The 27,846-nt window shown below is 41.7% G+C and overlaps 4 protein-coding genes across 7 annotated transcripts; 2 read left to right on the top strand and 2 right to left on the bottom strand.

Moving 5' to 3' along the window:
* The first annotated feature begins 23 nt into the window (after positions 1–23).
* Positions 24–9,130, top strand: LOC115596215 (uncharacterized). Of its 3 annotated transcripts, XM_030441068.1 has the most exons (5): positions 24–557; positions 3,433–3,494; positions 3,892–4,093; positions 6,089–6,389; positions 6,469–9,130. In XM_030441068.1, the coding sequence occupies exons 1-5, from the start codon at positions 555–557 to the stop codon at positions 6,873–6,875; spliced, it is 975 nt and encodes a 324-aa protein (XP_030296928.1). In that variant the 5' UTR covers positions 24–554; the 3' UTR covers positions 6,876–9,130. The 3 variants fall into 3 exon arrangements, with proteins under 3 accessions (XP_030296928.1, XP_030296929.1, XP_030296930.1); XM_030441069.1 differs by lacking the exon at positions 3,433–3,494 and having other exon boundaries at positions 25–557; XM_030441070.1 differs by lacking the exon at positions 24–557 and having other exon boundaries at positions 575–3,494.
* On the bottom strand, positions 9,024–14,099 carry ecd (ecdysoneless homolog (Drosophila)). The gene is made up of 15 exons (XM_030441062.1): positions 13,945–14,099; positions 13,557–13,775; positions 13,357–13,474; positions 13,171–13,258; positions 12,812–12,990; positions 12,474–12,666; positions 12,242–12,370; positions 11,953–12,078; positions 11,704–11,789; positions 11,188–11,291; positions 10,543–10,801; positions 10,317–10,384; positions 10,015–10,226; positions 9,693–9,934; positions 9,024–9,216 (listed from the first exon to the last, which is right to left on the bottom strand). Exons 2-14 carry the CDS (start codon positions 13,750–13,752, stop codon positions 9,713–9,715), a joined length of 1,980 nt encoding a protein of 659 aa, XP_030296922.1. The 5' UTR covers positions 13,753–13,775; positions 13,945–14,099; the 3' UTR covers positions 9,024–9,216; positions 9,693–9,712.
* Positions 14,100–14,349: 250 nt separating this feature from the next.
* On the top strand, positions 14,350–23,180 carry fam149b1 (family with sequence similarity 149 member B1). Of its 2 annotated transcripts, XM_030441060.1 has the most exons (16): positions 14,350–14,924; positions 15,439–15,555; positions 16,006–16,150; positions 16,886–17,034; positions 17,228–17,371; positions 18,164–18,319; positions 18,436–18,617; positions 18,714–18,856; positions 19,484–19,552; positions 20,043–20,155; positions 20,460–20,684; positions 21,475–21,598; positions 21,830–21,955; positions 22,044–22,125; positions 22,505–22,642; positions 22,791–23,180. In XM_030441060.1, exons 1-16 carry the CDS (start codon positions 14,878–14,880, stop codon positions 22,871–22,873), a joined length of 2,043 nt encoding a protein of 680 aa, XP_030296920.1. In that variant the 5' UTR covers positions 14,350–14,877; the 3' UTR covers positions 22,874–23,180. The 2 variants fall into 2 exon arrangements, with proteins under 2 accessions (XP_030296920.1, XP_030296921.1); XM_030441061.1 differs by lacking the exon at positions 19,484–19,552 and having other exon boundaries at positions 14,352–14,924.
* Positions 23,181–23,874: 694 nt separating this feature from the next.
* Positions 23,875–26,956, bottom strand: dnajc9 (DnaJ (Hsp40) homolog, subfamily C, member 9). The gene is made up of 5 exons (XM_030441071.1): positions 26,579–26,956; positions 25,032–25,172; positions 24,513–24,767; positions 24,322–24,408; positions 23,875–24,226 (listed from the first exon to the last, which is right to left on the bottom strand). The coding sequence occupies exons 1-5, from the start codon at positions 26,750–26,752 to the stop codon at positions 24,125–24,127; spliced, it is 759 nt and encodes a 252-aa protein (XP_030296931.1). The 5' UTR covers positions 26,753–26,956; the 3' UTR covers positions 23,875–24,124.
* Positions 26,957–27,846: the final 890 nt, after the last annotated feature.

Genomic DNA, 27,846 nt, shown 5'->3' with positions numbered 1-27,846 from the left:
CAGCTGGGGGGGAAAAAAAAAAGCAGGGTTTTTAACTCTCACTCACACCAGCAGAAGGCGTAGAGAAATAATGTTAGGAATCCAGAATCCTCATTTGAGTCCAGATAACACGGCGACACACAGCAGAAGGTCACATTCCTCTCACGGTGGCGCCTTGTTCTCACTTTTCCAGGTCACGTGTAACGTTCCTAAAATGCGTCAGGCATGTTAATGCTTTCACGGGTGGTGTGTGCTGTGTGTTTTGTGTGTTGTTCCTCTTTATCTTCGGAGATGCGGACCTTCAGTAACTGTCCGAACTAGATTGCCTCGTTAATTATAGGAAGACAAACAAGAGCATGGACCGAAGTCCACCTGGACGCGGGGAGGAAGCAGATGGGGTGAATGTCCGCGGCGGAGCGGAGCAGAGAGGCGCAGCGAGCCGCAGCAGCAGCAGTGTGGTGACAGAGACACATCTGCTCACATGAACACTCGCATTATAATAAACACACTGTCCATGGCATCACGGAGGGAATGATTGCTCTTAAGATCAAATATGATTTTATGAGGAATTCCAGATGGTAAGTCATTCCTGTCGCGCTGCTCCGATCCCAAAATGTTTGTCTTTGTGTTGTTTTGGTACTCAGTAGTGGTATTTCTTGGCTTTAGCAGGCTAAATGTAAAACATGCCTTTTAAATGAAATGAGTCTATCACCCTGTGTAACTTTTTAATATGTCTCGTCGTGCTTACGATTCTGGTCGAGGCTACTCTCTAGGAAGGTTTTCTCCTTAAATGTTGGTGTCAGTATCAATGAACCATCTGTGAAACCCACGTATGTAATGCATCATCATATATTATAAAAAATACTTGCCTAATTGTTATGTTGATAAAATCCGAGATTATGAAGGAAAAAGTCGTAATTGTGGGATAGAATTTCCGTTATCACTATCAATGAAATATCTATGAAACCCATGTATAAAATGCATCATAACAGTTCATGGACATACTTATAATGTGTTATTATGTGCCTGTAGAGCTGTATAATCATAGCTATAAGCACTCTTTGTATGCTTTATAGAAATAATTACTCAATGTGACATCTATAACAAATTATATTATAACATACTTATAATGTGTCGTAGTGTCCCTGTAGCTATAAGAAACCATGAATATACAAAATCATTTATAACAATGATCATTTCACATTATAAAGTATTTTAGTATGACTTAAAGGGAGAAGTATCAACACTTGAATAATTATTGATCACTCTTTATATCATAGTGTATTAAGATCTTATAGTTGTGCAACATGTTAATCACATTATAACACCTTATAAACACATTTACAATGCATGATAATGTGATTGCAAGAAGGGTGGCTGCTTACTGACTTGTGATTATTGTTATAATGTCCACCAGTGCTTATAACCATGATAATGTGTCACTATAGGTGCATTATAACGCATTATATTTACTTTTTAAAAATGTTTGAGCAATATAACAAAAATCTTAACCCTACATCTCTTTGAATTTAGTGAAATTCTATAGAAAATATTCACTGTTTTGTTATTTAAGCTACAAAAGATTATTTTCGAATATTAACATAGTATTATTCATCCATGATGCTTGAAATTACAGTCCTCGATATACAACTTACTTTATTTGGTGATCAATTTCTTTAGATTTATGTTCTAATCGTTTTTCAGGTATACATCAACAACTATCCTCTGTCAGTGCCAGAGTATACAGGCATGTCAGATTATTAATAGACAGTAATAGATAGTAAATAAACAACACAATGCAAAATAAACAACAATCAACCAAATTATACAAAAATAATAAACAAATAATTATCACATTCACTTGATAAGCTCATGACTTAACATGTTAATCATCAATCCAGTCATACATACAGCATAAATCTATTCAAATTCACAGTTTCTACTAAAGATGTACCACGACAGTGTGAACCAGTACATGGTATAGTCGTAAAGGCACGAGGGAACAAGATGTGAAGTTGAAAAGTTACTTGTTCTGTTATTACAAACCAACAGAGCAATAAAAGGGGAAGTTTAAGGGGTAATGAGTTTATGAATCTGCCATGTCAACTACTTCCCAAGAATGTAAGAGTAGATCTGCAGAGGATGGCAAAAGGAGAACGGGTTTACAGATGTACAGTGTAAACAGTGCTGACTGGAACATACCGGACGCATATGTATATGAAGTATGTTACTATATGTGTTGTAAAGTAGGCCGACTCACAGTGCAGGGTGTGACAGTGGACTTCAAGGGGACTTCAGCGGCCTGAGCTGGTTCAGGTTCATGTGGTTTATCTCTGTTATGAACGGCATGCTCATTGTTCTTAGACGTGGAGGACAGCAAGTGGAAAGTCTTGTTTTTATGATCAGGTGGCTGTAGATGATTAATTGCAGGTCCTGTCACAGGGTAACTGTCAGTTATTAACAGCAGTCATGGAAAATAGGTCACTGCACAATTTAAATGAGGAAATGATGAGCTGTGAGTCATTGACTTTCAAATTTACTAAGATTCTTCTACAGGGAAACTAACTCCAGACAAACATTGAGTTGGCCTAGTGCCAAACACATAAAGGCGATATCTAAACAGCGATATCTTTATAGTGTTGATTAAAAAAAAGCCCAAATGCCGCTCACTTTGCTCGATTGTGATTGTTTAAGGATGAGCATGCTCGTATTGGAATGAACACCATGAGCCCCATGAGCCCCAAGTACATAAGCTCTCATTAAATTCCTCCCAAGTGCCCGATTGTTGTTCATTAGGGTCGTAGGAAGGAGGTACTCAGCTTGTACAATATCATCTTTTTGGGAATACCACATTATTATCTGTTCTGAGATAAACTGCCTAAACCTGACCAAAAAAACTCAAAATAAGAAGTTTAGTTCCACACGGGACACAAACCCAGGTTCCGGGTTCAGGCTACTTTATGCAAATTAGTGGCCTTTCTAGAAAAATCCGGAAAAACTACAAAAACTAAATGGAATCAAGAACGTTTCCGCAACTGCAAGGCTTATTTCTCAACAGCGCCTCTATGGACACATACCAACAGAGAGCCCCTTTTATCGTGACATCATAGAGAAAATGCCGACATGTGCCGATATCAGATACACCACTGACCTCACATCTGGTTCCCTTGTGCTTGTACATATGTGCCCGTAAGAACAAATATTACACTGTTAATCGGGAAGAATTGTGCTGTACATTGTGGGTGGTAATCTGAAGCGTTAACAAAATAATAAACGACATTCAGCCGAATAAGAACAAGAAAGAAACTAATCATATAGCAAAGAGATAACAAGTGAGGACGTTTTGACGGTTGGTGCTTAAACTGGGTGTACCTGTCTGTTGTTCTTTGGATGCCATACGGATTTCAATACTGGTTTACAGTGTTGTACTCATCTTGAACTTCTCGTCTCCAGACATCAGATCCATGCTCCCAGCCACATCTGCCCAGAATGACACCATGTCTTTTGGGTAAAAGGTAATCCTTTAAAAAAAAATTCAAAATCGTTGGGAACCCGGGAATTATACTGAAGCAGCTGTATGTGGAGAGCGAATTTGCATGCAAAGACAGACTAGTGGTGTTAGTTTTTTTACAGCAGATATGCAAACCAAGTCATTCTTGAGTGAAAAGCCACTGTGTGCTGTTGGGGAGCATTATAAAACATTAAGCTCGGGGAAAAATGAGTCAAACATTAGCTGGGTTTGAATTTCACGTCTCAATTTGGTTTCCTGGCATTTTTTATTTTTTTATTTTTTTTCAGTTTAAACAAAAAAATGCATCACCGTATGTTCACAGCAGCACAGTTGGGAAAGCTGCACAAACATGCGGTAAATGTCATTGTTAATGTGTGATTCCCATCTGTTCCTGTGTACAGTTCAGGGAGGCGGTGGAGGGGATGGTGTGCCTCGGCGACAAAGACTCTTTCATCTAGTCATGTGCTGAAGCCGCTGGTTCCGGCCCTCTGCCTCTCGGTCGTGGTGATATATGGCCTGGCCGACAGACTCCGAAACTTTGTCTCCGGCATCTTCATCCCCCAGTACCACTATCCGTATGCGGTGGCTCTCTGCTTCGGCCAGGTTGGTGCCTGCTGCCCGGCTCGTTTCAATTCACGTTTAAATCTGAACAAATCAATCAAAAGCAGAGCAGTGTTTGCTTGCCAGCGGCACCTGTGCAGTCTACTAGTAGTGGAAAAACAACCCTGTCTAATATGACTGAGCTGCTGTTTACACAGAGCACTGCGTGTCTTGACAGCAGGGTATTTGCTTATGCCGCAATTAAATTTGCCTTCACAGTGTCTCTGCAACCACATGGGGAAAAGTCACACGACAACTAGTGTGCTCATGAAGACCCGTGTTTAAGTATCTTTTGTATATAACACTGTATATCATTGAACACACATTAACCATCAACAAGTTGCTTATTAGCATGCATATTAGTAACTCTTCATCAGTCATTATTAAGCACTTACTAATAACTTGTTCTGCGGGAGAGTATTCTCCAATTACTAGGACGTAAACTGAGAGAGTGAATGAGAAATCCTCGAATTGCAGAAAGTGATACAGGTCACAAATGTAATCCTCTATTGTTTAGGATCATAAGGTTAATGATTTGTCACTCAAAATAAACACGTACACGAAGGACAAACAGCTGGGATGTGAAGACTCAGGACTCTTGCGACACAAGCAAAGAGTATGTTGCTACTGAGTGTGTAGAAATGCAACTTTAACCCCTGCAATAAAGTCAGCTTTGCAGAATAAAGACATTCAGTCTTTAACACTCCTCCCACAGTGTCTACATGAGAAGTTGTAAATCTAAGGTGTGTGTCGCCGTGTTGAGTAAAACACCCGGACGAGTTTCTAACCGTAAAAACTATCATCACATTTTCACTGCGGTTTTGTTAGACCCGCAACAAACGCATGTTGGCAGTCAAGATCAATCAGTACACTGTGACTCTCATACACAAAGCTCAGCCGTTAGCTGGTTTTTAACCTTTGGACGGTGTCACAGTTATTAGTTAGTGGTTTGGTTAAAAATCCATCGTGCACTAGTCTTTATCAAACGCCGAGCCCTTCTGTGTCACTTCACTACCTCCTACGCCAAAACTACCTTAAGCCCTGCCCTTCAGACATGTACACACACGCACACACAGTTACAATAACCAGCAGCTGGCACTTTATTGTCCAGGTATGAAATTACCTGCACCAGTGTAATAACAACTACCCTGTAAAACCATCAAACATGTTTTTAATAACTGTCAAAGAAGGTAAACGTATTCACCATCGACCAGCTGCTCATTAGCATTCATATAGGCAGCATGTTGTTTCTTTAACAGTTAGCATGAAGCACTTATCATTGCCTTATTTTGCATGACTACATACGTCTACGACGTCTACATCTGATAGGCCATTAATCATCAAGGCCAGCTCAACCGGTACATGTACATGCCTCTCATTCACAAAGCTCAGCCAGCCTTAGCCAGTTTCGACCTTTGGACAGAGTTTGTTAGCTAGCGGTTTGGTGAGCCATTTGGTTAAACATCTTATCACGCTGGCGTTTATCAACACCGAGACTTTCCACACCACCTCCGACACCGAAACCACCACGAGCCCTGCCTTTCATAATGTTAGGAGTGGTGTGTCTGCTGTGAAGGAGTCAAGGAAAGAAGAAAAGAAGAAAGTCAAACTCAAAATTGTATCATTTACAGCATTAATGAGGTAGTTGTACCGACTCAAACATTTATTATTTCCATAAGTGAGTAAACAAGCTGTTCTCAGAGGAAAATAAGGTCTTGAGAACACTGTTTGAAGCCAGAAAGGTGGCAGGGTCCGCCAAATATAAACAAAGTAACAGTATGAAATCGTGTTGTACTTCAAGGTCAGTTTGTTTATTCAGTTAATACAGTCATAAAAACAGAGTTTATTTTTTTTGAAGATCTTTCTCTTCTGATTAAAATGTCTTCCACAAAACTACATAGTGCACCTTTAAATAACCTAAAGCCCGGACAGAATGATGAACATAATTGTTGACTACGTTCCGGATGTACTTTTTTATTATGATATTGTTTTTTCCAGGTTCTGGTCTCCCTCCTATTCATAAACCTCCTTCACCTCCTGGATCTGGCGCCTCTGAAGCCTTACTCCAGGCCCCTGGGTGAGAGGCTGCTGGTGCCCGCCGTCTGCAGCAGCATCCATGGCGTGCTGGCTATGTGGGCCAAGGCGAGCAGCTCCTCCGCCGGCCTCTACCCCCTCACCCTGCCTCTGCTGCCCCTAGTAACCGTGGGCTTCAGTTTGTGCCTGAAGCTGGCCTCCCCACCTTCTATCCACCTCTCTGTTGGGTTTTCCATCCTGAGTTTGACGTCGTTTGTCATCACAGGTAAAACCGCTTGAGGTTAAAAAAAATGATTGTTACAAATTCACCTCCAATCAACCTCTGTTCTCTGTTCTCTCTGCAGTCGCTCAGGGTCTGGCAGGCGTCGACACTCTGGAGTACATATATGCACCTCTGGCTCTACTCCTCCACAGTATTTCTATAACTTGGCTGGCTAAAGTGTCTGAGGCTGAGCGCCGCCAGCCCGCTGACGCCCAAGCCTCCATTTTTGACATCTACTACACCCAGCTGGTCAACCAGAGCTGGGTGCTGGGCCTCCTGTGGCTGCTGCACCCGGACAATCCCTGGCAGGTGTTGAGTCACAGCAGCTGGCGCACCCTGCTCTTCCACGGATACCTGCTCGCCATCCTCCTGCTGGGGATGGTATTGAACTTCCTGGTCGGCGTATCGGCCCTGTGTGCCTCGCCGCTGGCCGCTGCAGTGCTGCACTCGGCGAGGCAGGTGGTGCAGCCGTTCCTCCACCTTTTGTAGTTTCTTGAGGGAATGACTGACTGTTTTTGTACTGTATCAGCGCGATACTTTTATTACAAGTTGACCTTTATGCTTTCGATCACGGCAACATGAGCATCAGCTGGGATTAAATACAACGTATCAGCAGAAAAACAACATGCATCAAGCTATCCTAACCATGATAGCATGTCGCAAAGCCATAAAATGATTTACAGCTGGGTCCAAAAGTCTACATGTTGACCTGCTTTTATCTCCCTTTTATTAGCAAGTACTCCATTGACAGGTCCAACTTAAAAGGCACAAACTGTAAGAAAAGTTGATTTTTGAGTCTCTTCCAAAGTCGACAAAAACTGATGCTTTGGGATTGTAGGACGGGCCGGCTACCATCCTTTACTGATGACTGATAACATATTTATTTTCTGCACCTGTGTCACTTCTTCTGAACTTTGAGGACTTCAGGTGGAAATTAACCAGCAAAATATTTGAAGTTTCTGGAAAAGATCCCACAATAACCTCAATAATGACCCCAGCGTGATCTAATAGTAATAATATTGTGCTATTTTCCAACAAGCAGTTGATAAGTAGCTGGTAATAATATCCAATACATTTCCAGGAATCTTCCACATGGTTTCTGCCTAAAATCTGTTCTACATGCCATTTTTACTTACCAACCTGTTTCTGTCCAACTTTTGCAGATCAGTAGATATAAGGAAAATTTTATTTGTATTTTTTACAAGTGTATATAATTTAAGCAGATCGGTCAAACTTTGCAATTTTCCTATATTTTTTTGTTTTTTTTTAAGTTAGGCACCATAAATTGTTAATTATCAACAGACTACACTTCATAATAAAGAAAAAACAAGAAGTGCATATCTTCCCATTTAGTGACTAACTTTCCAAGTTCTTCAACAGAAGTTGGGCAAGAGTTGGAAACGAACCTGTAAAAACTCACTTCAGTGGCGTGCTGACAAGAAGTGGTTGTAAAGTAAAATGGTGTGATCAGCTAAAGTTAAGCAGGAAACTAGTTGGAAGTTTGCTGTTGGTGTATTAAAGCAACCACCATCTATTAACTCCTTGTCGGAAAAAAGCAGAACATTATCATGAAATAATACTGGGGTTACTTTCAACACATTTTGATGGAATCATTGTGGTAATTTAGAACTGATTTCAAGAAATGTCGTTTTTGTTGCTTGGTAATTACCACCTGCTAACCATGACATTTATGGACCTGTAAAACAAAGTGTTACCGATGGCTTTCTTGTACAGCATATGACAGGATGTAACAGTATCAGAGGAGTGAGGCACCTGAACATGCGATCTGTACAGGACAGGGCCAGAACCAAAACATCTGAAGGTCAAGCCATCTAAACAGAGATCGCCCTGTTCACATTGGGTAAAGAGCAGCAGGTACTTCTCTTTAACAACAATGACAGACAGACCGCGGCTTCGACGGGAGACAGAATGACACAAACACAAATCAGCAGCGCAGTTCAAAGTTGTCTTTCAGAGCTGAAGGTGAAACAGGAATAACAAGCAAATGTTAAACAAGCATTTTTCCCTTATGTATATTCATGAAAATGTGGATAATTCTTTGTAATTATTGTCTGGTAAACAGTGAAAGTTCCCGATAGTGGACACAGATGTTTTTTATATGCAACTTCATGTACTGAACAGTATTCCAGAGGTTTAAAATCTCACATTTCACTGGATGAGCGAAGTTTTGTGGAAGTTGTCCTCGAATGACTCTGACACATTTTTCAGATGAGAAGGATAACGATGAAGGTTGTTTCATACCTGACACAAGACTGTTGAACTGACTTCACCACGTTAACAGAGTTAAAAATATTTAAACTCAGGTCCTCAGCTGAATTAATTTTTAACCAGGGGTTGTGGGAGTTCCCCTTGAATGAGTCTGACTGCTGACATGTCAGATGAGAAGGGACTGCGATGAGAAGAGTTTAATGGTGCTGAAATCATTTTCTTCGAATCTATTTTTAAGTTATTCTAAGATGCTAAATTATGTCTGAATTTAATAATATGCTTTCATTATTTAAATGTTACATTAAAAGACAGAAAGTAAATGTTTTACTATTTTGTTGAAACAAATAATGTGAAAAGAATGTTGATCTACCTGATGACGATGGTGCACCATAGAGAAACATCAAGGCGTTCCTTCCAAAAATATTTATTCTGTTTTTTAACAATGAAATGCAAGTGCCGTCACGAACCACAAACATCACACAAAGCAGCATGTATTAAAAATCCTATAAATCTGATCACAATGGTACGTCTTGACTTGAGTTCAGTGAGTTCACTTTTTCTGTCTTGTATACATTGGTAGAGTCCTGCTTTCAAGCACCGTCTGCAGGATTTAGGAAGAAGGGAAAAACAAAGATTTATAAGAATACATCATAAAAATTGTTTTATTTTTCACTGCAACCAAAACAGTATTAAAAGTAATTTGGTGGCTTGATTATATTTTCATTAAAATGTACTTTGCAGTTTGGGGGAAGAAAGTTCAATTAGGAGAGAAAAATCTCCATTTATTGATTTTCTTGACTGAATAAATTGAACAAACTCGTCAAACAACAGCACGATGTGATGGATGTATTCCTGTGTGTATTTTACAAACAAGGCAGGTTTAAAAAAACATTCCAAAAGATACTTGCTAATGTTTTAGCACCCAGTGTGTTTACAGTGCACATAATACATTTGGGTGAGAATCACTGAATGTAAACACAACCTTGTTTGTTTACAATATGAGTGTCGTCAGTGCAATGCATCCTCAAGACAAGCTTTTCCGTGTTTGAGCTCGCCAAATACCGCCTCAGTCATTACCTAAGTCCATTCCTTGGCCTTTATGCGGGATCAGAGTTGGGTGGCAGGTGTATACCCAGACTCTGCAGCAGGTTAGATGCCGGTCCAGCCAGTCCGGCCTGAGAGCTGAGGGACTCCAGCAGGTTTGTGACCAGATTGAGGTCGATGTCAAGGGGCTGGATCTCCTCTGTCTCTTCCGCTGGGAGACCGTCGGTGGCGGAGGCTGGAGGGGAGCCATTGACCAGTCCGGCCTTGTTGTGATTCTGCAGAAAGGACAAATATAGTGAGATGTATTGTTCCCTGACGAGGTTCAGGATGATTCGTGTGTAAAAACGTAATTTACCGTCAGATTGAAGCTTTGTCCGATATTAGTGCTCATCAGCTCCTGATCCATTTGGTCCATGTATTTTCTGAGACCGTCCAAAGTTTCTGTCTCATTCATCTCTGCTTGACCAGACAACCCGTTCTCCTCTTCCTGCTCCTCCTCCTCTTCCTCATCATCATCATCATCATCATCATCTAAATCATCTGAATCTAGCTCTTCCTCTTTACTTCCTATAAAAATAAAGACAGAATCAGTGAAGAGAGGAAGATGTTGAAAGTTTCTATAAGTTCTTTTCTTCTTACTTCATAACTTCTACGTACCTAGAAGTCTGTCCAGTGCATTGGCCATGGAATCAGGGTCAAAACTAAAAGGCTGAGCTGAACTGCTCCTGGAATACAAAGAAACAGTATGTCGACCCAGAACTAAAACACTGTTCACGCATGTTGGACAATGCTTGAACTTTTTTGCAATCATGCGGAAAATAAAAACAAATGAAGCCAAATCATTTTACTGTCAGACCCAAATATGTCAGTCAGTCTGTCTCACCAGGGCAGTTCAGCACCCTCATGTGATGACATGGCACTGAGGAAGTCCTTCATCCCCCGACTGACCGCCACCAGGCTGTAACCGCCCTCCTCTTCCTCCTTGTCTCCCTGCGTCTCCTTTCCCCTCTCCTCTGCCCCCTTGACGTGCTGTGTCTGTTTGGTGGAACCGGACTTTTGGCTGCCAACACCGGCTCTCCCCCCGCTCCTCTCCTGCAACATGCGCTCCAAGTCCTGAGCTGTGATATCTAGCCAGCTGTCACCTGGAGATAGACACACAAAGACAAACTAATTATGGGGAATGGTTGAAAGAGCGACGGGGAGGAGAATGGAGGAGGCATACCAAAAGGACAGAAGCTGAAAGGAATTGGCAGGAAGCGGAAAAAATCCCAGGTGGCAGAGACAGACAAATGTTTACTTTCTAGCAAGGTCACAGCAGCCTAACTCTTTAGATAGTAATTGAAATACTAAAAAGTAACAAAGTTTAATGTCGAACTGAGTAAATAAGACTTGAGAGAGGGGTAATGTCTTTAATCTGAACCGCTTCTCTGCACAGGAAATACTAAACATTTACACACAAACCCATAAATTGTCCTGCGAGAATAGTTTGTACGCCACCATCTGAACCAATGATAGATTTTTCACTCACTGTCCTCTTGGGGGAGCTCTGCCTCTCGTTTCTTCAGCTCCTCCAACTTGAGCGGATTGCAGCTGTGCAGCAGCTGGAGAACCTCCTCACCCGGGGATGAAGAACTGAGACAAAACAGGCACATTGAGACAGATGCACACGCACAAAGATGTCACATGCAGGCGTACTCGCAGTAATAAGTCATGTCTGAGGCTGCACCTAACTGTTATTTTCAAGGTTGCTTGGTCTGTAAAATGTCAAACAATGATAACAAACTGCTGATCAGTGTATTCCAGAATCCCAAGATGGTGTCAAGTGTCTTGTTTTGCCAGAACCCAAAAACTCCAGAAATTATTCACGTTTAAGAAGCTAGACTCAGTGAACTTTGACGCTTGTTTTTCAATTTCCCTAAATGAATCTAATATCAAAATAGTTGTGGATTCATTCAATAGTGGACAGTTCATCAACTAATCGCTGCAGCTCTCGTCACGCACACATGCACACACGCACACATGCATGCACATTCACAGTTCTCACCTTGATTTTGAGGCGACCGACTGTTTAAAGAAGTTTTCTGCAGATCTTGCCAGTTCCTTGTAACCTGCTGAGCCTTCCAGTTCTCCCTGCGTTGTACAACAATAAAATCAAAAACTTAAAAAACACTCTGCTGTAGATACATGCTGTGTAAATTGAATTTTTTACAATGCGTGCTTTTACATCTAGCCTAACATTCCAAGTGTCGCTGCGAAGCTAAGAGCGTCGGCATTCAGAAATTGTGAGACTGACCCGGAAGTAGCCGTTCCTTTTCAGACTGTCCACGAAGTCTTTCCACTGAGGGTTACAACTGACAGGAGCATCAGGCTCTGACGATGGCAGCCTGCACTTAGAGCACAGGATCTCAAAGCCATGGGCCTGAGAACAGGACACACACACACACACACACACACACACACACACACACACACACACACACACACACACACAGACACACAGACACAAACACAGACAGACAAATAATCAGTTACAAACTAAACAATAGGATCAGAATGTAGAGGAAACACGGATGATGGCTCACCAGCTTCATGCCAAGCTCGTGGGCTTTGTACTGCGGATGAGAGCGAGGTGGCAGGGTGAAGCCGCTCCTCCTGTCTGAGATGAACTGTTGCTGCTGCAGCTGGGCGTACAGGCAACGCGTGAATGTCACCTAGAAATATAATTACGAGAACAAGGTTATGGTTTGTATAAAGGAGGTCAACCTCTTCTTTTTGCCAAGACCGCTACAATCATGAATCTTTAAGTGCGTTTACCGAGGCAAGGACGAGCGCATCAGGAGGAAAAGTGTTGAAGCTCCGACACGCCTGCAGATCTACTGGATCTCGCAGGTAGAACGCCGACACTGCAGGAGCGACAAGGTCTGGTCGTTGTGCCAACACTGTGGCAATACCAGCCGGTATGAAACAGTGGGCACGATGGAGGTTAGCTTTGATCTTCTCTGGGTACCTGTTGAAAGTACAGAATGATAAGCAATCAATTTCAAATGTTTTGTACATTTTCAGAATCTGCCAGATTCTTGTTTATAACAAAAAAATGTGCGTATCAAAAGTTGACTTATAACTATAACTAATAAGCGAGGGCATCCTCTCACCCCGCTAGTCGCTGCATCACGGCTGAAGAAATCTTTGGGCTTGCCCGACAGGCTACTGGGTGGGTGGAGAGCAGTGCCAGAGCTTGTGCCACACTCGGTACCACATCTTTAGAGATCCCCACTGGACTGGATTTAGAGGGACAGGGCAGAATGTGCAACTCTCCCTTATAGAAAAAGACCTGCAGAAGAGAGTGGGGGAATGACTGAAGGCTTATGGTAAATATAGATGACGACAAGAGAGCTATATTTAAGGGTGCATGTAATTACGGGGAAGAAAATCAAATTCAGAATTATTTTTATTTTTTTTCCATAACTGAGTAAACAAAGTTCTCAGAGGAAAATGAGATTCTTATTCTCACCCTGTTTTCACTGGTGTCTGGATTGAGCCATTTGGGTAGATAATCTGCTGCTTCAATGAGAAGAAACTCCCCATCGTTGTCCTCAACTCTTCACACACAAACATAATAGAGAAGTTGAAGGCAATTGAGAAAAACTGGTGAAACTGGTCCATGCTAGGCATAAACTCAAAACAAATTCTGTTTCACCTGGCAGCGAGTTCTGGGAATGCCTCTGTGATCTGCTGCAGGAGGTAAACAATAAACCACTCGTCCTCCACATTGTCCCCAAACTGAGTCTGACCTTCAATGTGAGCAGGGACATCTCCTGTCAATGAAAACAACAACATGAACAAGGAAAAAACAAAAAGTACCCATTTTTAAAATCAATTCATCTCTGAAGACTATACCTTTCTCAGGGTGATACTTGAGGTTAAATGGCTGATGCTGCCAGATGTATTGAATCAAGAAAGGCGCAACCTTTGCCAGAATCTCATCTACTAACTGTGGGAGATGTTCATCAGTCTGCTGTGAATTTGACTGGACCAAGAAGAGCTTGTACTGAACCATGTCCTCCAGAATCACTCTCCTTTGCAGGGCGTCCATTGTAGCAGTTGTAAATATATTACCTGATAAAAGGACAGCAGGTAAAAGTCTTAGCAATCGCGAAAGTGAGAGTGAAGTATTAACATTAGTGAGAGGCTCAGTCAACTGTTTTAACAGCTAACCGCAAATCATTTACTATCATTATTCTGTTGAGATCCAAGAGTATCTCTTGAGAGTGTCTGTCAAACCTACCTTTTCTTATTTAAACGTGAGACGTAATATCAATACAGTCCGGCGAGATTTACATGCGAGAAAAAAAATTCACTTTTCACATCGTACGTTTCTATCACGCCATCTCTCACTGTTTAGGTCCTACTGTGAATTAAACTCGACTACCCCTAAGCGTGTAACAAATAATAGTTCCTACGTTATTTATGAACTAAATTTCGCGACCCATATTCTACCAAATTTACATTTCAAATAAAACATATTTTTACCCAATTTAACGAAAATCTAATATTTAATATTTAACAGATAATGCGCATTTTTAACTTTTAGTACAAACTGCAATCCACCGTCGACAAGCGGATGCATTTCAGGAACGCATTCACGTGCTCGCATTGGATGCTGGGAGTTGTAGTGCATAAGCCGGTGACGGAACGGCTACTTTGGGGCAGTCCGAAATCAATTTCCCATGAGACAACGGGGATATGAAGCTGCGTATCCATGACAGCCGTGTTATTGTTGTTGGTGGTGCTAACGTTAGCAAAGTAAACCCTCCGAGGTAGCGACAGCTAGCTCCGCTAACGTTACACACTCATGTATTTTAAGATGTAGCTAGCTTTAACCTATTTCATGGGCTACTTATGGACCACACAAGAGGCTAATTTAATGTAGCAAGGCTAATTTAACAGAATGTGTCTTTTGGGGAATTATACAATGCCGTCCGTGCCTTTTCGATGTTATACCCGTCCGTCCATGTAACACTAGCTAGCATATTTTTTGGACGTAGCCTCCTCCTAACGTTAGCATCTGTAACCAAAGTCCTGTCCATCGTTTTGCACTAAAAGGTGTTCACCCGCGGACCAGAGGAAATGACAGTCTTTCTACTTCAGTGCTCCCAGCGAGGTGTGGAGGCTAGAATGACAGATGAGGGCTTGAGCCTCTAAAACGGAGAGGAAGAGAATGATTTCACGATACAACAGAAGACCTGTATCGCACAAACTTGAGATGTGAGTACCGAATATACAAGTGTCAGCTCTGCATAATGCTACTGTAGCATCTGGACTCTGTAAACAAGGTTTGTCTAGCTCTCGGAGACTGAATGACGTTATTCTACTCTGGGGGAAAGGTAGGTGATTGACTTCTCCACCATTATCAAATAACAGTGTAAAATAATATTTCTATTGATCCAGAGAGTCCATCTGTCGCATCTGCCGCCTGGTTTAGTCAGACATAATAACAGTCCATAATGATGTCCAGCATTTCAACTGAAAACCCCATTTCAGGCCATCCTACTATTTGGAGGAACAACTTGTCCTTGTTATCATGATGTCATGCTTCTGAAAATGGTCGACAGTTGAGTGAACTATATTTGTATTTAAAGGGCTAAGACATGCAAAACCACTAGAATCTTCCAGCAATCAGAAGCATCAGGCTATCCTCTTCAAAATGTAATCTTACAACAGGACTTGTGTTTTTAATCAGGGCTTTTAAATCAGTGTTCTCAATCTGTCTTTTATACAGTCGTGGGTTGTCCCGAAGCAGCCTTGACCACCACCCTCTCCCAGAGGAAGCAGACGACAACCACACCCCTCAGCGCTACCTCCATGACCTCCAGGAAGCTGTCTCTGCCCACAACAGGTAACCCAGTCCCAGTTGTTGTACAAAATGGGCAGCTCTGGCTTGTTCTGCAGTGAGGCAAAGATCAAACCTCTTCAAAGCAGTACACAAACACACTCTTGCCTGTTTGTTTGTAATGTAACACCCTGTTGAGTGGACAACTGAGTCTCAAGGCTCTCGCTATTTGAAACAGGACACCCAGAAGCAGTGGATTAATAAATATCACATTGCCTACTTCAGATGTGCAGTTAAAAGAATAAATAATGAGGCAGGCTGTTGGAATATTCAATGACTTTGACATTTGCCCTGTATTTTCCACTTTGAGACTTGGTTTATAGTCAAGATCTTTGAAAGCACTTGTTAAATTCACTGTCTATGTGTTACTGTGGGAAGACTGAGTGTTTGATGTCCCCTACAGGTACTTCTCAAGCCATACATAAACATAATAACTCCCTTGTCCTTTCCTTTCAGCTCAGAGACGTCTGCTGCCTCAGGACACTCTGACTGCCCCACCGTCATCTCTGTAGACTCCAACCAGTCCTGGTCAGGTATCCACAGTTCCACAGGCACCGGCATCTCTACAGAGAGAAGCTCTGTTTTCTCCTGGGGCTACGATGTAAGTCTTCTCCTGCAGAATAGGAAAAACAGTCTTTGTGTGAAGCGATGTTGCCAGCCCCGCTCTGTCTGTCATGCAGATGTTCTTCTTCTAACATTTTTCCATCCTCTCTGTTATTCTGTTGCATGGATTTAAACCAAAAAATAAAAACTCCACAAACATACTTTATGTGTGCCAGATGTCAGTTTACTTATTTAAATTTCCGCCCAGTCACCTTCATGCAAACCTGTGGAAAACCATAGAACAACATAAAACCAATCACTGCATCGTATGGTAGACACCCTCCTTGTTTGTCTGCTGCTTCTTTGTGTATGCGCGGCCTGATTCCACTGGGTATTGGTGTGCTTTCTTCTAGCCTCACTTGGTCCTACAAAACTTTTCCAGGACTGAATGATTTATTTAGTTTGTTATCCTCAAGATGCTTCTGAGAAGTAAAAAATTCACAGTAACGCAAAATAACTCTCCAAACTCACTTCTTCTTCTTCTTCGTCTCTCTCTTGTTTCTTCGTTGTAGCATGTGAACTAGCTTGACCACAAACACACACAGAGGCTGATTATAATCTATGTTGAAGCTCGCCGTGAGATTTGAATACATTTAAGTGTCAAAGTGTTTCCGGTATCTGGTGAACAGACACATCAGCAGCTTTCAGTCATAGAGCCGTAGTATCATAACAGAGGGATATGACTAACACGCCTTCCTGTGTTTCTGTCTCTTTCTGTTTTTCCGTCTCACAGGAGTTCGACAAGGCAGCGTCACGGCAGGTGCAGCGAATGTTTGAGGAGATCGACAAAGAGCTGTATGAGGGGAGAGGCAGCGGGGGAGGGATACTCCAGGGGCTGCAGGATGAATGTCAGCAGTGGGTCACACGATTCCCACATCTTCGGTATTATGTTTTTTTCTGCAGTTTGCTACCAACCTTCTGACATTATACTTCTGAGTTAAACAGGGCAGCGGTGGTATCAAAGACTGCTGCTGACTGTGGAGACAGACCTGAAAAAAACAAAACATTTGAATTCTTTCTTGAAAACATAATTATTTTCCTTTTTTTTTTGTCACTGTGTGTTTGTGTCCCTCAGGATCCAGGGGACTCAGGTAGTGTGTCCCAGTGATGAGGGATTCCAGTGGTATGCTACTTCTGGGAGAGGCAGCTCCGCCAGCAGCCCAACAGGAAGCAAAGAGAGCGGTGTGAAGTCACAGGAGAAAGATAAAGGTGGCACAGAGTGAGTCTTCACTGCAGTGCCTCGATAGTTGACTGTCTGACAAGACAAGGACACAGGGGGTCAAATTCACCTGTTGGATGCATTTTGCTGATATAAGGCACATTTTTATATTTTTTATATATAACACTACCTGATTAATTTACATTTTTTAACTGAATTTTAAACAAGTAAACAGAATCTGTATTTTGTAATTGTTCAATATACTGATTTGAACATATATTTATTAGTAATTGGTATTTGCATCACCCAGAAACAGTTTGGCACATGTTTATTTGGCTTTCAATTTTAGGAAACTCTTCCAAAAATGAGGAAAATTTACCTTATGATGGGGTTTATACCTAAAACTGTGAAATCCATGGTCTTTAAGAACTTCGGTATTTTTGCTGTAGCTGGCTGGCTGTCCACATGACTGGTGCATCAATTATAGACGAACGTTGCCTTATTCTGCAGTTCTGTGACCTAGATGCACCGGCCTGTCAGTCGGGTTTGTGGGTCAGAGTCAAACTAGTTGGCTGTGATTAATAGTTTCTAGGACCAACACTTTTAATGGTTGTACCAAGGAAATGCCAACACTGAGTTGACATAACGAGTAGTGTGAGATTGTTTATTCTTATATCAGGATTTTCCTTCTGATTGTCAGGCTTGAGTAGTCTGCTGAATTTGAGGTTTTTTGGGGTTTTTTTTATTATTCAAAGAGAGCATACAGCATGCATGTTCTTGTCTCTGTGAGTATACCATTTTACGTGTACGTTTTAAAGTGCTTAACTACGTGTGCCCTTGTGTTTCGGGAAGGTTGAATGTGCAGGGCAGGAGAGCAGCGCTGATTAAGTCCTCCTCAGCTGAGTTGGACGGGCTTCCTGGCACTTCCAGTGGCTCCAGCAGTCATGACAAGCCGAGAGTGATTGAAGTGGAGGGTCTGATGGAGGAATACTTGGCTTTTGATAGCAGGTACTTGTGAGTTAATCACTTTCCTCATGCTGCTTATCCCAGAGATTAATGGAAACCTCAGCTGCTGTTTTTATTTATTTATTTATTGATTGATTTACCATATCTGCTTTAAACAGGGAGGAGGTGTGGGAGCAGGACTGTTCAGAGACAGGTCGGAGGCATCACTGTCTGCCCCCTGTCTCGCCGTACCGGTGTCGCCGCCAAGCCGTTCTTGACCTGCTGTTTGATGACGTGTGGCGGCAGCTGGTTGGCTGGATGAAAGAGCTGGTTCAACGGCACTGGGAATGCTGCACCTCAAGTAGGGCTGAATTTAACTATTTAGCATGCATTTGACCTAATTTCTATTAAGAAATGCCCTTTCTTATACTCTGTATTTGGATTGTGTGATTGGCAGATGATGAAAAGATTTCTGGGAACTTGAGCCCTGTGCAGCAAGACTCCCAGAATCCCTTCATGCTGCTCTCCATGCTGCCCACCATGCTGCCCAAACTTGGCCAGAGCAGGGTGCCCCCGCTCACAGCTGGCCTGCAGTTTCAGGTCAGTGGTAGTCAGCGAGCCTCGTTGCACTTTCATCCCTGCAGCCGGTCAGGAGGTCCATTCAGAATCTGTTTGTTTTTTTGTTTTTTTTTTCGACATTGACAGCAGCCCAATACAAGAAACACTTATAATTCACTTTTAGTATTCTTTAAGTTGAGAATGAATGCAATATGTGACGTGAAAATAAAAGTTTTATGATGTCAAATGTTAATAAATACAGTACCAGTGTGGGGTGACCCTTAAACCTGTTTGGAACAGAATAGAAGTCATACTGAGAAGAGTAGATAACATTTGTTTAGCATTCATATCTGCAAGCTCTTTGCTGACTGTAGTCTCATGTCTCTGTTCCACAATCCACACTTGATCGTCACCTTTTTTCATACACTGTTGCTCTTTCAGCCTTTCAGTGCTTCCAGTTCATTAACTCGTGTCACTGTTTTCTTTCTTTCCCCCTTTTACTCTCTGCCCTTCACCTTGCAAATACTGTTTCTTTTGTCCATTTATTCCTCATCTCCCCTTTCCTGTCTTTTTTCATGTTATTATTTACCTCTATGTCCTTTACCTCCTAATCCTTCTTTTCTATATCCACCATTTCCACCCTTGGTCATGCCTATTTTCCCCTCAAAGAACACAAAGTCAAGGGGCTCAAAGCACAAATCCAGACGGAAACCCAAAAAGCAGAAAAGGCCTCCCAGTGTATGTAACTCCCTCACTTAGAGCCAAAGTGGTGGCGTGTTGTGCGCACGCCGTCCATGGCGGCTCATTGTCTTTTATCTCTAGACTAAATGTGCTTGTGCCTGTTGATTAACACGAATCTTCATCAGTCATCTTTTTAATTAACTGCAAGTTCAACATGCACTACTTTGATTTTTCTTTAGATGTTTCCTTTCTGTCACAACGAGAATGTTGGAATGCTTTCGTTTTGCTAGTTATTGCTTTTGTTGCGTTTTAAGTGTTGTGGATGTTACTGTTGGTCGGTGGCATAGCTGAAAATGGGTCCCCTGACATCAGTGCATGATGAATACATTTCTTTGATAATATTCTGTATTGTACATAAAGAATTAACTAACCATGTGGCTGTTAGCCTTCATAAAATGCATTATTTGTATCTAACCTGTCTTTCCTGTTGTATTATTTCTCTTATCTCTCTCTGTCCCTGCTCCCTTCACCACACACTGTTCCCCAGGCTGGAAGGGTCCCAGTAGGAGCAGCAGCAACACAGCACAACCTGAACGACCTCATCGTGATCCACAGCATCCCCCTTCAGCAGAGGAACCTGGGTGTGCTGGAAAGAAACCAGTAGGGACACATTTTACTCTTCCAACCAATGAGCTTTGGTGCCAAATTGATAAATAAAATGGAAATCAGTGACACATCACATACTTGTATATTCCAAACCTGATTTTACTCTTTGAATGGGAATGAATAGATGTCTTGTAGTTCTTGCTCACCATTTAGAGGTAAACACTTTCTGCCAAAACGAGGGACATCGCCTCGTGCCATGTTTCTGTTCCCGGTCTTTACACCTTGTTTGGCAGAGCGTCCAGCCAGCTGGCAGCAGGTGAAAATGCATCATTCATCGATTGTGTTCCTTCCCATACAGGGAGCCAGAGGAGCGGCCGTGTCACAGACCAGGCTCTAGCGTGGTCACCTCCAGCAAACCTCGGCCACGCCGAACCCTGGAGCAGAGCTCTTCTTCGCTGTCCCGCCCGGCACAGTCTGCCAGACGCAGGAACCCTCCTCCCCGAACTCTCCTGCCACTGGTTCCAAGCCTGAGTCAGTCCAGCGCGGCAGGATCCATGGATGAGGTCATCCGCGGGACGCGTCTGTGAGTTTTCGCTTCCTCGCCAACCTTACCCAAACTCATATCTAGCTTTTTGCTCTCTCATGATTCTCCGCTACGGTCTCTGAGGTTGTGCAGAGGCAGAGTGAGATTACTTTGAAAACAGTCTCCCTTTCAACTCATGCCTTATGGCTGTGAGCAGCAGAATAATTCATTTGAGGAACCAACTTCACAGATGAACTCGTCATGAACCGTAGGTGAAAGAGTAATACTGTCAAGTGAGCCACTTAGTTTTCTGTCAAGTGAAATGTCAGTCATTCAGCAACTTCTGTTTCCTATTAGGAATAAAGGAATAGTTCAATATTTTAGGAAATGTAAGTATTTGCGTTCTTGCCATGAGTTAGATGAGACGATTGAAAACTGAGGTGTAAAAACCTTTTTGGATTTCACTTTTACTTTACTGTCATTATTTTGAGACCCAACTTTAGGTCTAAGTCTGGCCAAGAAATAGAAACAGATTTGAGTGGAGTGCTATCGAACTTCTCGTCTTGCTTTCAGCAAAAGAAAATCGAATTATCACATTTCCCAAAATGTCAAACTATTCCTTTAATTCCTTTGATATTTTAGTCACTGTCACTGTCAAATTCTGTCCACGAAGAGATAACTTTGAACATCTTATTGCACGGTGGCGAGGAATTCATTCCAGCACTTTAAATCGAGATCGACTCTATGATGAGATGAATGTATGTGAGTGCCATAGATGCAGCATGGAGCAATCTATCTATTTATACTATATTTATTGTCTTTATTGAAGTGTGTGTGTCTTCATTCACAGACCAACAGCCAGCGATCGCCTGACGTCTCCGCTTTTGCCTCTGAGTAGGAACACACTCCTCCCCCCCATCGGCACTGGAGACCCAGAGTCATCTCACTCAGGGCAACAGTCCAAACCCACTCAGGTACACTTTAACGCCACTGAAACACACCTTGGCTGATAATGAAAAACTAGGAACAGCACCTCAACAGAAACACAGATTAAATGAAAGCTCTATAAAAAAAGATAATCGTCTTGAGAAATCTACCAGGCACATGAAAGTATACAGGACAGAAACAGTATTGCTGTTGCATTTATTCAGTTTTCAAATGCAGTAAACTAACCGCGTATGTGTGCATTTATTCCATGCGACCAGCGTCAGAAAGGCCTGTCCAGCCGCGCTCACAGTGCTATAAATGACGAGGCTGGCAGTTCAATACCAAGGGATCGCCACCACCTACTGGATGTGTTCTCTCGCCCAAACACCACTCACACATACAGGGTAAGATATGTTTAAGCATAAACATAAGCCACGTTATGTGGTTTGTCAGAGACAGTCTGTATGACCGTTTTTTGTTTTTTTCCCCCAGTCGGACACTCCATATCGTCGTTCCTTCACAGTATTGGACAACATCGGGCAGGGGCGGCCGGGCAGAGCCTCTGTTGGCACAGGTCAGAAATTCAACTTGAATGGTTCAATGAAAAACATACAAAAGGTTGCTGGAAAGGTCTGTGATACCCAACCCTAGAATTGGGTTTAATCGTGGCTGTAATATTTATTTTGTGTCTAATTATTTTTTTCAGTTAAACTGTCAATGTTTAGTATGTTAAATTAATCTGCGTTGAATACCAGGTTGTTCCATTTCTATGAACTGTTTCAGCCATTTATCATTAGTTTTCACCATTTCATCCATTCATCCAGTTATTTTAGCCATCCTTTTTAAACATTCATCCAATGTTACCGTACTATTTGCTAAATACTTAAGTATTTCCCTCTTACTTTACTTTCAGTTAATCACGTATGCATCAATTTATTCATTCATTCCAACAGACTCTCTTGGGATTGGTGTGACCGGCATTAGTCTTGGCATCAGCAGCTCATCCTTCTTGGACTCGTTTTCCCACCACCCCTTGGGGCACTCGCCCATCAAAGACGAAGAGGAGCCAGACCCACAAGCCCCTGTCCCAGGTCAGTAGATTAAAGCGGCTGATGAAACTCTTCCAGATTCGAAGATAAACCATGAATCCCCACCAACTAGTAGGGTGTTTTTAAGTTTATGATTCAGTGTGTTCATTAACTTGAGATTTTTTTTCCATCCTTCTTATCCCTCCTGTAGCTCCAGTGGTGCCTGTGTCAGTCCCATCTCGGTCTCACACCCGAGGCGGCATCTCATCCAGAGCCAGCAGACCTGGCTTGTAGACCCGTCTTCAGAAATTCAGCCATTCAACTTTATACAACACAGCAAAGTGCGCCGCTCTGCAGCATCTGTGCCCACTAAACTTTTTATTTTATTTTACAAAAGTAGCAGGATTTTTTTCATATAATGCTGCTTCAGTGAATTTTTTGTTTAGAAGCCTATTTTTGTATTACAAAAATCAGCTTATGTGGCTGCCAAACACAAATCAACAGTAACTCCATCTCCATGTACAGTATGAGCTGTATGTGTGGACATTTCTAACCATGTATGTATGACCTGAATGTGTAAATATATCTATTTATATGTGAATGTACTGTATATTATCCTCTGCGGTGTGTTGTTGTGCTGGTAAATGACTATGCAGGGAATAACACATCCATCCAGGACAGGGATAGAGAGGATAAAAAGCACTTTTCCCCTCTCTGATGCTACATCAGAGAGTTTGGTACTGTATCTTTTATAAAGGACACAAGTGTCAGCAGCCCTATGTATAAAAAAAGAAGTCGACCCGGAGCGTCTCATTGCACACTGGAACGAGACCAAGAGATGCCACCTTGCAAGTTTTTAAGTTGCCTTTCTCTCCGTTAACATCATAGACATCAGAAGAGAGGATGTGGTGGATGTATGACACTGATATAACATCTCTGCAGCTCACATGCTTTTACTACATCACCGGAATAATGTAGGAACACAGGAGGCACTTAGAAAAAAAAAAGATGTAAATAACTTTATAGGATTAATTCATCTGTACAAAATGCTGTATTTGTGGTCATTTCTTTTTCCTTATTATACGAGTAAAGCCATGTGGGGATGTTGTGACAGGTAACATCAGGGTTACTGCACACAGGGTAGTTTTCCTTTCAATAGTTATTAAAATAATATATCGGACAGCCATGCTACAAAAAGGTGACAAAGCTTGAAAATCAAAAGCTTTTCTTCAAAAGGCATTTTCTGTGATTGTATTTTATACAAAACAATAATAAAAAAAACTGTGTACAAACAATGTATATAAATATGAATTTATTTGTGTTTATGGACAAATAAAAAGGTGCATTTACATTTTGATGAAGTGTGACACGCAAAAGTTACTGAGGCCAGATGAAAGGGGAGGAACACAGAATGGAGGCAGCAACTTCAAAATGTACTTAAAGCCTCTTATATAATCTAAAACAGTGGGGGGATTTTTAACAAATGAGAACATCAGCTACGACATGTGCACATGTTTTTCTTCTTCAACCATATCCTGCATGCCGTCACTTCTTCCCTCTCTTGGATTTGCCACTTTTTTTGGAGTATTTGGCTTCCAGGTCAGACAGGAAACTGTTATAATTCTGCTCTCTGCTCTTCTGTCTTTGCTGGAAAACGATAAAAAAAAGGATGGTTAACGTAAGAAAAAAAAAAGACGACAAAAAAGCCACCGATTTCATACATGTGCGTACGCGTCTCTTACCTGAAGCATCATCACAAGACTGTCATCTTGATCACCAAGCCCCATCTCTTTCTGCATTTCTTCTGCTTCTTGTCGCTCTCTATCAGCCTAGACGGCCAAATGCAATAACAGTGTTGAGATTAGACAAAGTATGAGATACTCGAGACTAGTCCCGTGTAAGTGTAGATATACGGCTTTAACACGTTTCTCACCCTCTTCCTACGAGCCCTCTTCTTCTTTACACTCTCCTTAGTAAACGCTGGGAATGCTTCGACGTCTCCGCTGTCGATTGCCGCCTGGATGAGGCTGCAGAGCCTGGGCTCGTCTTCCTGGGAGCAGCACATGACTGACGCAACGATGGCATCCATGTTTCCCTCGTGCTGCACGTACAGATGGATCACGTCCTGCCGCTCTTCATCAGAGCCCTTGTATTTCTTCTCAAATTCAAGGATGTCCTGCACTGTAATCTAAAAGATGGACAGAGAGACAGGAGGCTGTCAAGACAACAAGCATAACAGATGCTGGTTGAGGCTAGTATGTTATCCTCGGTGTATTTATATTGTAGGCTTTAAGACACATTAAACATGCTCCCCATCACTGCATATGATCCACCATAAAGTTCCTGGAATACAAAGTGACTCATCCCAGAGCATCACATCATTGCATGTATAACAAAAGCAAAATGTGTGACCTCACTGTTGAGCCAGAAAACACCTGCTGTGCTCATATACCTTGGGGAAGAGCAGCCTCCAGTAGTCTTCCCAGCAGCGGTCTTGACTCAGGACGTCAGACTCTTCATCCACCACCCCCTGCTCGTCATAAACGGCTCTCTGGTCCTTATCGCTCAGCACCGCATACACCTTTCCCAACACCTGAAGAAGAACCAGAAAAATAAATAAATACATTCAATCAAAAAAAAAAAAAAAGTTCTATATTAGGTCCAGGCAATATGATGATGTTTGAGAATGATTTTTAAAAAATTGTAGGTACTTTTTAAACCATAGAAGCCATTTCCTTTGTTATCTCTGGTTGTATGAGCACACAATGTATGAGCATACTCTAGTCAGCGAGGTAGGGATGCCAGATAATATCGGACAGGGCTGGACCAATTATTGGGCCGATGTTTTTGCGATTATCAGTAGATGTGATTTTTCCATCAGATTGGCAATAAAATAAACTGATTTAAAATGTGCTGCTTTGGCTCTGATGCAGCATCCTCTCACACAAAACTATTTGACTGGTAACACACCACAATGAATAGCCTATAAACACTGAATAATCTGAATCTGCAAAGTAACCATCAAATAATGTAGTGGGGAGTGAGTATAACGTAGCGGAAAATGGAAAAACTTCAGGTAAAGTATCTGAAAATTATTATTAAGAACAGTACTTGATTAACTTGTACTTCAATCTCTGGCTGTTTGAGTTTTTTGGCACAAAGAGTTTCATTTAAAACTGCAAATAAATATCAGTCCCAGGTATATTTTTTCATTCTCCTTGATGTCTAGTAATGGATACTGGCCCTGAAAATGCCACATCGACCCCCAATTGTCAGCACATCATCAGTATCGGCCGATAATGGCTTTGAAATTAAATATCAGCAATCAGCCTTTAAAAATGTACCCAGAATGTGCACATTTAGAAATACACTGTGTGCCTACATCCATCCAAGTAGGTGTTATTAACAACAGGAGTTTTGCATTAGTGCAATTACATATTATAGTCTGTCAGGTATTTAATTATGGACACACACTACCATCTGGTTATTTGACCTATGCACAGTATTTAACTACAGAATACAATATAATGTAGCAAAATGTGGAGTACAATTAAATTAGCTCAAACATAAAGGATTGCATCCATACCACCCTCCTCTAATCCGTATTATTTCATTGCCAATATTTGCTTGATAACAGATTAAAAGGATTGTGTTTCTTGTGTGTACATGATACAAAGGGTAAAACAAGGCAACATTATGAGGAGCTACATCTTTCAAAACAAAGAAGATGGCCATAGCTAGCAGGGTTATTTTACACCCATGGTTAGCTACACTTGTATCAAGGCTTTCGTGGGCTTTGGCCAATGTGTCGCTAAAAAAGCAATGTCCAAAACAACTCTGCGTCCACTGCCAATTTCATGACAAGGTGACCAAACAGAGGTAAGTAGCAGCTTACTCGCTGCAGCTAGCTAGTCATGGAAGCTAGCAGTGTTAGCTAGCTGGTAACCTTAGCTTGTGTTTTTGTGCGCCGTCTGACAGTAAACACCGAGGAGCGGGTACCTGAAACTTCTCTGTGGCCTGCGGGTCTTCAGGAGCCCGGTCCGGGTGCACTTTGAGCGACACTTTGTAGTAGCTCCTCCGGATATCTGCCTCGGATGCCTCTTTGTTGATGCCCAGCAAATCGTACAGGTTTGAGGTCTTGAAGAGCTCCTCGCACCGCTCGAGCAAACCCATCCTGACAGAGTCCGTCAGTGCGAGTTTCAACCCGTCAAGAGTTTTCTCTCACGACTATTCAACGCTTCTCCGGCTACGCTTTGTTGTTAATCACGCAGGAGTCGATTAAGTCCCAGTTTTCCGCCTCTCCTTTTGTTGGCAACATCAATTTGGCGCGCTGGCCTGTCAGATACATCCGTACGTAGAGCGACGTGCTTACGTAACAAACAGAAACGCTCTCTGATTGGTTCTCACGATCCAGTTCGTCAGACTATGTATTGAGGATGTTATTCTGTCAGGTGTTATTTACAAAGTCTTTAAAACATGACTGTCAAACATGTAAACGTTTATTTTAATTTTTGTTTGTATTTATTGACCTACCTTCTTCAATAATATTTATGTGCATATAAATATATAGAACATAAATGTTTGTGCCTCCAGTTGCTGTGCTGTATATGGTATGATTTAAAGGAGCACTATGTAGTTTGGAAGAAGAAATTCACAATGCAAAATTCGAATATTTACAATAGTAATGAGGTAATAATACAAACTCAGGAGAAAAGAAGCTGTTTCTCAGAGGGAAATAAGGTCCCCAGGACACTGTTTGAAGCAAGAAAGAGGTGGTAGGGTCCGTCCACATATAAACAAAGAAAAACAGTATGAAATTGTCCTTTAAGGTCAGTAAGTTAAAAACAGTATTTAGTTAGGCATACACCTCAGTCAATGAAGATCTCTGTCTTCTGATTAAAATCTCTTCCCCAAAACTACAAAGTGCACTTTTAATGGCGTTATTGTGTGTTACACTAAATTTGAGTACCAAAGTCCATTGATACCTGTCAGGTGTCAAAAAGTTCAATGAAGCCTGCGAGCACAACTGTAACAATCTTGTGACCTCATTTCTGATTATTAGTTGACATTTTCTTTAACGTAATCCTGATTTTTAAACTTACATTAACAACCAAAACCTATGGCTTAACTGTATGTGTGTTAACAGTAAGTTATCAAATGATTTAGTCAAAAATGTCTGAATTAATATTTTAATATCTTTCAAGGCTACAATAATTAGTATTTGACTTTTAAATTAAACACCTACTTTTTTAAATAATCAATTAAAA

The sequence above is a fragment of the Sparus aurata genome, chromosome 15 (assembly GCF_900880675.1).
Source record: "Sparus aurata chromosome 15, fSpaAur1.1, whole genome shotgun sequence".
NCBI classification, from domain to species: domain Eukaryota; kingdom Metazoa; phylum Chordata; class Actinopteri; order Spariformes; family Sparidae; genus Sparus; species Sparus aurata.
This window is presented reverse-complemented; position numbering and strand designations above follow the sequence as displayed.

What these genes read in the sequence shown, in the direction of transcription:
- dnajc9 (XM_030441071.1), bottom strand. Translation starts at nt 26,752, where the DNA reads ATGGGTTTGCTCGAGCGGTGCGAGGAGCTCTTCAAGACCTCAAACCTG. An exon ending in AGGCCACAGAGAAGTTTCAG is followed by an intron (nt 25,173 to 26,578) that starts GTACCCGCTCCT and finishes GTTCTTCTTCAG; the next exon opens with GTGTTGGGAAAGGTGTATGC. An exon ending in GGAGGCTGCTCTTCCCCAAG is followed by an intron (nt 24,768 to 25,031) that starts GTATATGAGCAC and finishes TCCATCTTTTAG; the next exon opens with ATTACAGTGCAGGACATCCT.
- ecd (XM_030441062.1), bottom strand. Translation starts at nt 13,752, where the DNA reads ATGGACGCCCTGCAAAGGAGAGTGATTCTGGAGGACATGGTTCAGTAC. An exon ending in GTGATGCAGCGACTAGCGGG is followed by an intron (nt 12,667 to 12,811) that starts GTGAGAGGATGC and finishes TACTTTCAACAG; the next exon opens with GTACCCAGAGAAGATCAAAG. An exon ending in GAGGGTGCTGAACTGCCCTG is followed by an intron (nt 10,385 to 10,542) that starts GTGAGACAGACT and finishes TTTGTATTCCAG; the next exon opens with GAGCAGTTCAGCTCAGCCTT.
- LOC115596215 (XM_030441068.1), top strand. An exon ending in TGGCTCTCTGCTTCGGCCAG is followed by an intron (nt 4,094 to 6,088) that starts GTTGGTGCCTGC and finishes TGTTTTTTCCAG; the next exon opens with GTTCTGGTCTCCCTCCTATT. An exon ending in GACGTCGTTTGTCATCACAG is followed by an intron (nt 6,390 to 6,468) that starts GTAAAACCGCTT and finishes TTCTCTCTGCAG; the next exon opens with TCGCTCAGGGTCTGGCAGGC.
- fam149b1 (XM_030441060.1), top strand. Translation starts at nt 14,878, where the DNA reads ATGATTTCACGATACAACAGAAGACCTGTATCGCACAAACTTGAGAT. An exon ending in TACTTGGCTTTTGATAGCAG is followed by an intron (nt 18,320 to 18,435) that starts GTACTTGTGAGT and finishes TGCTTTAAACAG; the next exon opens with GGAGGAGGTGTGGGAGCAGG. An exon ending in AGCAGAAAAGGCCTCCCAGT is followed by an intron (nt 19,553 to 20,042) that starts GTATGTAACTCC and finishes ACTGTTCCCCAG; the next exon opens with GCTGGAAGGGTCCCAGTAGG.